The sequence below is a fragment of the Lissotriton vulgaris genome, chromosome 9, assembly GCF_964263255.1.
Source record: "Lissotriton vulgaris chromosome 9, aLisVul1.2, whole genome shotgun sequence".
NCBI lineage: Eukaryota > Metazoa > Chordata > Amphibia > Caudata > Salamandridae > Lissotriton > Lissotriton vulgaris.
In genome coordinates this window covers 1,140,934,265-1,140,944,033 of record NC_141697.1, presented here as the reverse complement: position 1 = coordinate 1,140,944,033, position 9,769 = coordinate 1,140,934,265, and the positions used below count along the sequence as shown (strand labels likewise).

The window sequence follows — 9,769 nt, the reverse complement described above, 5'->3', positions numbered from 1 at the left end:
AACAAGGCCCCCAGCTTGAGTTGGCAAGGATGTCGAGTGAACGATTGGTTGAGGTGATTTGTTTTTGATTATTGCCTTTGTGATGTGTGGCCAGTGCTTTCTGATCATTTGAGGTGATTTATTTCGGACTAGTGCCATTGTGATGTGTGGTTTCAGTGGCTGTGGTCATTTGATTCGCTCACACATCACAAAGGAAACACCTCAGAGTACACATACAAAGTAACTATTTGATGGGTTCAGTGTATATATCTTTCTGATTATTCTGTTGAGGACGTCCAGTATATTTGCCTGTGTCTTATCTCATATTATTTGCTGTTTGTTTATTCATTAGTATTATTCATGAATTTAACTGTTGCATTTACCAGGTGAATTATTATTGCTTGCATATAAATACATCTCTATGTGTATTTCAATGTGATGCATTTGGCATCTGGGAAAGCCTTTCTGTTAGAGAGCATTGCATAAATAAACCCCACGCCTTATTCTAAAAAGAGACTCTGCATTTTGTAAAGTAAACCCCTTTTTTAGGTATTGTTGTGTTTTAAGTTTTGCTTCACCATGTTTAGGCCATTGTGTGGGAGATTCTGTATTATCTGAAAGGCGTAGCAATAGAACACTCCTTGACCTGACGCCGACCTGCGGTGCTTCCTCGACATCGACCCAAGGATAGACTGCGAACAGGACGGTGCTGTAAATCTCCTCAACATCGATCTTCTTGATGTCGACCAGGAGCGATGGTGTTTTTCTGCGGTTTTCTTCCTAGTACGCCCTCCATAGACAGAGGACAGTCCTGGTAGAGGTTTGGCCCTCTCCTCGCCCTGAGGCCCCACCTTCAGACTGCCAACAGAAAAATGCGAAGTCCAACTTGACCTAAATTGCTTTCTATATATGCCTAGCAAGTACTTAAGGTTTTGTCCCCAAACAGAATTATACTCAATGTGCAAATTCATTTATCAAACATAATTTATTCTTCCATCTTATTTTTTAATCATATTTGATATCACCATTGGACTCATCAACAATTGATTTCAGCTACTTTTGACAAGTTTGTTCCGGAAATTACTTTTGATGAAATCTATTACAACAAAAGTATTGGACACATTACCTGCATTAAAATCAAAGATACCCCCACACATCAATCCACTCACTCTTACACACATCCAGAATCACCACCTATCATGCTCTACATTCACATCCAGGCCCAGCCACTCTACACATACACAGCACAAAATACAACCGAAAGACGGCTTTGATTGTTTAGCCGCTGTAGTGTTGCGAGCTAGGATCACTCTTCAAAACGGTCAACGCTCACGTTTTGATGTGTGCAATGATTTCGTCCAATCACCTCCTTCAAGACCACACAACAACCCAGAAGCTTCAAAGGGTTGCCAAGGGGAGAATGCTGTATCAGTCAATATTTTGGCACAACCCCAACGCAAAATCTAATTTGTTAAATATTATAATGTGCTCAAATGTACTCATGATAGATCTGCTAAACATATGTGAGGTCTTAAGATCTGATGTCACTTCCTGCGAGGTGGTAGGTTGTGATGCCACTTCCTGCGATACCCCATGCGATGTCATATGCTGTGATGCCATACTCATTCCGCTTAACTTGGCGAGTCTTCTTCCCCACCCCCACATCTTTTTTTAGGACTTGAGCCCTGAGTGGCCTCAGGAAGCACTTTATGTTACCTCAGGTACATGTGAATGTGTCCTGAAGCATCACAAACACTAATATCGCTGGTCCTCTCGGTTTGTATAATGGACACAGGCAATAGTAGCAATAACTACCTAACAAAATGAATGTGTCAATCTAATGAAACTGGTGCTCCGATACCCAATGTCTTCAGGTCAAATTCGCGAAAATTAAAAAAAAAAAATAGTCAAGAAAGTCACGTGCTCAATGTATTACTTCATGTGCTATATTATCTCACATTCTGTGCCTTTGGACAAACTATGTGGACCGTACATTGCTGGTAAACACACAACTCACTACCAATAACCTGACATCCACCGATGTGAACTATACGTTTAGGGAAAGGTCTACTGACAGAAAACAGTCCGGCTCTGTAGGATCGATTGAACATCTTTGTTTTTTTTATTGACAAATGAGCCTCTTTATATCTGCTTAAGCTATAGACTACACCGTAATAACAGTTTACATCAGTGGCTTCTTTGAAAATTCCAATCTTCACATTTCACCATTCCTGGTTAAGAAAATTATTTAAAAATGTACTTAATAAAATATATATACACAAAGAAATGCAAATTATGCTTGCAGTATCTCATACATTTGGGTCATACTGACAATTCTGAAGGAAAGCAGACAAAATATACATAAAATGTGACATGCTAGGTCAGCATGATTCCTATAAATCTGACGTAGATTTGTTTCTTCATTTTCACGAGCATTCCATAATTCACGTGAATGCCGACTTTCTTTTTCATATTACATTATGTACATTGTTTTTTTAATTATGGGATCAACACTGCTACTGAAATGGCCAACAAATATGGACTGCAATAATCTCTATATGCACTTAATATCTAGCTACGGAATTCCCTGAAGAGCCAAGAATGCAGCCCGAAGAGTAAATTAATAAAGAACTAGAATAAATGAGAAATTAGATTTGCTGTGGTTCCTAAAATAGCAGACCTCTTTTGATAGGTTGATATGAAGTGCATGTAAATATTACTGCAGTTGCTATTAATGTCGTCGACATTTGCACAGTGGACATACTATATAAATTATGCCCTAGACAGACATTCTGAACCGGACTGACATTTGAGATTACCTTTGATTACGGAGAATACCTTTAAAAATATTTGCACTTATACAGTAAAATAGATCACTTAATTCTTCAAATAAATTGTACTTTCACTTTTGCAGATGAGTAATAAAAACACAAAAAACGTTTACAAAAATCGTTAGATACAGGAGTGTCAAAGCCAACAGATTGGTACCTATAAAAAATGTAGCAGAAAGCAAGCTGGTAGAATGACTCGCCACTAAAGCTTTTTAACTCAGTCCCCTTTTCAACATATCGGATAGACTGTGGGACAGACTGGGTGGCTTTTAGTCTCCAGTGGACTAGGTTGGAGTGCTTAGGAGTACAGAGAGCATAAATGCTCAACAAGCAGCATAGCAAGCGTGACCTTAAGTGACGATGAAAACCACAGATAAGCCTTTAAGGCCCCCATTCAGAAATATTGGAGTGCAACTAAATTTAAACTCGATGGACCAGGATTTGTGGGCATTCGCAGATGGAGTTCAGTATTGAGAAACCTGGAAGTACAGGAACCTTTTACATTACTTGGAGTGTTAGAAGTGGAAATGGAGGTGTGACAGGTAAGAGAGGAGAGTGTTGTAACCTTCATGGCATTCTTACAAATATGTAGATTTGGAAGTATTCATAAACATTTTACACGCCTTCTCTCACTCTAGAAACATATAAATAAAACTACTCATGCAAGAGAAGGAAGCAGCAACTTATCTAGAGGGGAAATTGAAGATCGCTCCTCCAAAGGTCATGGGGGTGTAGGGGAAAATAATTTTACCCTGTGAAAAGCAAGAAATAGTTGCTTGTGCTAACACACATATCTGCAAGACTCAATACTATGGACTATCAACCCTCCGGACAATTACATTTAGTGGATAAGGGTTATACATGGAAACCTAATTTCCAAACATACTCATGTTTTCTTGAGAATAACCGTAAAATGTTACTATAAGTATATAAGCAACTTAAAGGGGGGGGGGGGGGGGTGGAGGGAAGTCTACGAATATGAAATTCAGAGTTTACACAAAATGTTTTTGGATTAGGCTCTATAAACTTTTATAGGGAACAGTAGTTTTCAGAGATATGGTAGGGGTCTTTAAAAATAAGATACTTGCAATGCAGAGCCAATCACTCCTTTCATGCCCAACTTGCAATCCAACACTGTTGACGGATGCTACACAGTGTTCGGCCAGCCTGCCAAGAGGCCCCTCGATTCAAGGGCTTGGAGAAAGCATTGGCAAGTAAACAATATACTGTGCAACAGGCTGGCCATAGAACACAAAACAGCACTCCAAAGGAAGTGCTACAGGTATATTAGGCAGAATGACTGACATAACTACAGACTTGTCTGTGAGAAATCAACATGGTCTGTGGCCTGACTGATGTTCACCGGTCAAATAATGTGACATTGGTCACAACTTCACAAATTACATACTTTCATTAACAGACTAACAACTGCAAGACAGATGATGGGTTGCAAGTAACAGAACGTTATGGCTTTAATGAAACATGGAATGGTACCCACAGTTCTAAAAAAATCTAAAGAAAGACTAGTTTAAATCATGATAGCAGGAGTTTTTTTACAGATGTTTAGTGGGTCCTTATGCCCGATGGAGTTTTAATGGTGTCTTAATAAACCGTCTATATTGCACGTGGGAGAAAGCATTACAACAGTATGCATTTAATGCCATAAGAACAAAAATATAACTGAAATATAGTAGTACAAGTTTCCTGTGGTGGTCACAGAATGGAGTGTTTCAATTCGTAATGCCAACTAGGGTGCCTCGAAAGAAAAGGCATTAGCATAGCCAGATGCACATAGTTACTACTATCGATATTTGCATAAATATGCATACTAGAAATGTAAAAGGATTAGAATATATAAAGTGCTATTCAGTTTTTGTGGGACCTAGTAAGGTGGGCTAAGGTATTCTAGCTCCATCTGGCAGGAACGTATATAGTTGAATCTCTCAATCCACTTTCACAACCAGTCACAATTTGAATGATTTGCATCTTAGTGTGATGAAAAGTCATTGCCAGCAATAAAATGTAGCAGTCAACTGCTTGCTAATGCCCTGCCACTAGTAATCAATGCCGGATAATGTGGAGGCATGGAAACAAATAGAAGCTAAAAAAAAGACCACAAAAAAGGCCTTAACTCTACAATATGCATAATGTCCAAGGTGAAAAATGTACATTAGAAATGCAGTCACAATTGCTGCAACTTTTTTTGTCACTCATATTACTCTTGCCGTGGCCTCTGCGATGTGGAAACAGAATGGCGGTCAGAAAAATGGAAGCTGGCCAGCACCCTAGAAGCCGGATATTTAGTTCCACTGCACCTCTTTAAAGGGTCAACTAAGACACATTCAAGCTGTTGAAAAATACAACCTGTGATGTTCTTTTCAGCTGTGCTCTCCGTAGGCAAACTGAAAGAATAACAAGCAGCACAGACCCCATCAAGAAATCTAATAGTAATGCCAGAAGCGATAAACTGGTATTCCCACATTTTGTGCCAAAAAGGGCCATTTGCCAGAAATGCAGCAATCTTTGCTTGTCACCAGTAAGTATTGTGCAATAATAATAATAGACAGCTCCTATAGGAATTCAACTGCATAGAGGTATCCCAAGTTCAAGTTAATCCGATTTGACAAATATTGCATTCTAGGAACGATGAATTAAGTGTTAAAATCCACCTTCTAAAGCTATGAAGGATCAAAAGGAAAAGATGCAAGGCATCCCAGCCAAAGTTTAAATTCTCTTTTGACAATATGTTTTGGTTGGATTTTTAGCCAAATATACTTAAGAGGGAAAGTAAGTAACAAAGTGTAAACCTCTCAGTTCACAATTCAAAATGTTATTTGCGTTTATTGGTGCCCTTGGAAGCATACACTGATCCAGGCCCAACAGAACTGAAGAGCACCGAGACAGGAATCGGACTTAACATGTTGAAAGGCAAAGAAAGGCCTTGCATTTTTTATTAACGTTACAGCAGAGGCATCTGCATTTCACTTGGTAGAGACATGCTCGAACTGATTGAGATGCCAGGCCTGAGAAACATTACTCTACACCATACAGGTGAGTTAATAAATATTTAGGTGGTCAGCCAGGAGGTTTGCGATTTTGTATTAACCGTTCAATGATCACGATAAGCTGCCAACGAACATGTGGTGTGGACCACTGCCGCGTCAGAGCATAATTCTTTCTTCACAGAAAATGCCTGCTTCTACTGCAGTTTGTATAAAATGTTACAATCATTATGAGCCAGTCTCTAGAGTGACCACAACATGTGATCTACAATAGCACATACTGCAAACCTTAGAAAAAACCCTCTAGGTCTGTGGTGGGCTTCATCTAAAGATAGAGTAAATATCTCAGGCAGATGTACATTTTCTTCCTAATCCAACAATCAAGATGCACATTTTGATAAATAAGAAACAAGTAACACTGAGAATCCTTTACTTGATTAATTTAAGACTGTGCTAGGCTACCATCCACAGATATATCTTGCAATGACAACCAAAGTATCAAGTCAGGTTAAATTACAAAAAACTGATTTTAGAATGTGATGTTGCGAAACAGACCAAGTGAAGGAGTTGCAATAGTGGGCGGATTAACTTCCTTTTTGAGGGGGTGCCAGCAGACCTCTTCAAAAATATATTATAAGAAAAAATATATATATATATTAGATCTAGTATTTATCCGCCACCTATGTTAAAAGAGTACTGAAGGTGGCTAGGAGGAACCTATGGGCATTCTTTACTGCAGGGTTACACTCATATCTGAAGTAATGCGGATGAACATAACTCAAAGTTCAATGGCACATATAATGAGCGGACGGAATCTGCTGGAAACTATTAGCTAATAATTTGCGGTCATTCTTGGCCATGTAAAGAGAGAAACATGCCACCCCCAAAGCAAGCTCCCTAGATGCACCTGAAATGGAATGTCCTGCACAGAAATAAATGCTGCTTGGTGCTTCGGAGGGTGCAGATAGGAAAGAATGCCTCCTGAAACTCACGAAAGAGAAAGGGAAGAAAGTGAATGCCTGAGGAAGGGAGTATAAGATTTTAGTTATAACATCTTGATTATGCTAAACGTGTTCCACTACAAGAAAATGGGAGAAGGTTTTGACCAGAGCTAACTGGAATGCACTTGTGAGAATTAGATTTTAAATGGCTCTGGCTCAAAATAAAATATGTGTTCCCAAACAGATTTAGAGCAAAATGTTCTCTGAGACTGGGAGTGGATGTTCAGAATGAAGGAGGAGTGTATGTCCCCTCTCACAGATCAGGCAATACACTTGAGGGCTGGTAAAGAGACAGGCCAGATAGGCTTTAAGATCGAAAAATATTTTATGATGTTAGGAGCAACAGACCTGTTTTCCAAGAGTTCATTCTGAAGTTGATTCAGGGACTGGGACTTGTTTTCAAGATAAAAGAAGAGACAGGAGTACATTTTGTAAAGGTAAAGAGTTGTGGTAAGCAGAACTATCAGTAAAGCACAAAGAATAATATAATGGTGGAGGCCTATTGTCTTCATCAGAAGAATTGTAAATCTTTACACATCACGTAGGTATCACATTTGCCAGGGCTCAGAAATGGAAATAAAACCCTAAAAGTCTACTGAGCTCAAAGCACTTCTGTAACCAACTGTGCAATGAAGACATTATCGGATGCAGTAGATGTTTCAAAAGTCAACTTCATAACTCCAGGCAGTCGCTGAATGAGGTAACCCCAACCTTCTGAAATCTGACATTAGGCTACGAGTGCCCAATGTTTTACATGCTGCCGAGGTCACCGAGGTAAGATTTAGAAATGTTTCCTGTTGCGAGTCAGCGGACTTCTGGAATGGTAAACTATTCAGAAAACAATAGTTTGTCACTATAGTACAAGCAAGAATTCAAAGTTTTGCCAGTACAATGGCTTTCGTTGCCACATACAAATACAATGTCCAGGTGCATGTAGACATGTCTAAGTCCTTGAAAACCATCATCCGAGGACAAGTAGGCACCCTTCAGACACGGCTTGAATCATTTAAGTAATTCCATGTACAAAAAGGCCTTAATCACATGGCACTGATTGCTGAAAATGACTTGCAATTCACTGAAGCAGATTTAAAGGTACCACCTTCGGCATGTACAATGATAAAAAAAAAGTAAAGTTTAAAAAATGATTCCATGAAAATTGTTGGCAGACAAGGACTGTGACCATCCAGTAGGGAAAATCGCAATGATATCCATTCATTGTTACGACCTACAGATGGGTGTCTAGATGTGGTGCAAAACATCAAAAGCTTTGCAGGAAGCTCCCGCCAAGTTACATCTTTTACCAAGAGCAATCCCAACATGAATTATAAGAAAGGAGTGCAGAACACCTAAATAAATTAGATTCAATGAAGCAAGCAACCCTTTACAGAAAGGTGCATGGAAATCACAATGCCTACAATAAAAAGAATCCCACATCGCAAAACAGTCAATTTAAGTTTCATGGCATCACTTGACATTAGAAAGGGATGTACAGCCAGGGTTGTCTGACTGGGGTTTAAAAAAATAAATGAGTTTAAAAACTCCTTTAGATTGCTTGGAGGCAGTGTTTTTAAAAGTCATATTACGGCACCAAGTCCTAAAAGATAATTATACAATCGACATTTATCATTTATAGGGATCACTTAGGTGGTAGAAGCTACACTGAATATTAAGGCATAAATAAACAGACACAGGCAAGTTAGTTTGCCTGCGTATAGCTCTAACACCTCGTTTAACATTTGTTTCCATGGGTTTTTGTATCCGGCGGATTCAGCTTAGCAGCATTCCCTTTGATTCATAGGTACCAAGCAAAACATTCACAAACATGTGTCCTCCCCAGAACGGATAATGTACATTCGGAAACATTTCAGCAGATCCAAGGTTCATAAAAATATATATACTGTTAAAAATCAAACTTGCACATTCCACTATTACTGCCAGTCTCAGGCGATCCAGGATATCAAGTAATACAAATAATTTTTCTAAACTCCGTATCAGGAACGTTGAGTATTTGTGCATCGGAGTTTCTCGGCTGTTAACGCCACATCCCAGTTCGTGCACCTGAGCAATATATTCTGCAGTAGTACAGTCCAAGCAAATGAGTTTGCTGGTAAACCTTGTTTTCACAAATGATTTGGTACGGTCTGCAAAGCCTCTTCTGTGGAACGGTGAACGTCCACATTCTAAAGTAAAATGAAAAAAAATCAATTTGGTTAATAAAATCCAATCGCACGAAGAAGCCCTTTAAGAGGTAGGGGCATGAATAACAACCAACTTTAAGCATAAAAGTAAGCAGGTAACTTCAGCATAATCAACACCACGTTTAATCGAACAAGCATGTATGTAGAGGTAGCAGGAGAAAAGAATATGGAACATTAACCAAGATTAAGACACTCAGCTCGCCATACTTTGTTGGTCACAAACTTCAGTTCACGTATGAAGCAAGATTCCATCGAACCAATTTTATGCCCACCAAAGGTGATTGCCTGTATGACTTTCACCAATTAGAACGTTCTCTACACACAGTCATGCCTTCCTTTGAACTGTCACCTACAAGATTCTGTCTCCAACCTCCCATTTGTACTATCTTCCTCAGGATTATGTCAAGTCGCTTTGTTTCTTTCACAATAAATTGCAAAATGGAGATCTATTAATGACAGTGAAACCAAAAGTTTCCAGGGTAAACAGTATTGTGACCACATGGACAAGTGGCTTAGCATTTAGTGATGTTGACGTTTCTATCAAAAATACGAGCCAGGAACACCATTATATACATGCAACAGATGTGCTTTCATTTTCAGGGGACTAATGAAATGCTGATATTTTAAAACAACCACCACTCACCCAAAAGCAATCCAATGGCGCACAAGGTGGGGGGTGCCATCTTAGTCAGAAGGACGGAAGAGGGCAGTACTCAGTCACACTTCCCAACCATTACTGCAGCGTACTGCAGTGGGAA

At 39.2% G+C, this 9,769-nt stretch overlaps 1 protein-coding gene across 3 annotated transcripts in view; it reads right to left on the bottom strand.

Moving 5' to 3' along the window:
• Nucleotides 1–6,769: 6,769 nt before the first annotated feature.
• PFKFB4 (6-phosphofructo-2-kinase/fructose-2,6-biphosphatase 4) overlaps nucleotides 6,770–9,769 on the bottom strand; it is a 290,956-nt gene continuing 287,956 nt past the window's right edge. Inside the window, exon 14 of one of the 3 annotated variants that reach the window (XM_086939178.1) lies at nucleotides 6,770–8,993. In XM_086939178.1, the coding sequence (XP_086795304.1) occupies nucleotides 8,934–8,993 (60 nt within the window). In that variant the 3' untranslated portion in view covers nucleotides 6,770–8,933. The remainder of the gene's footprint in view (nucleotides 8,994–9,769) is intronic. The other 2 variants (XM_086939176.1, XM_086939180.1) reach the window with 2 other exon arrangements.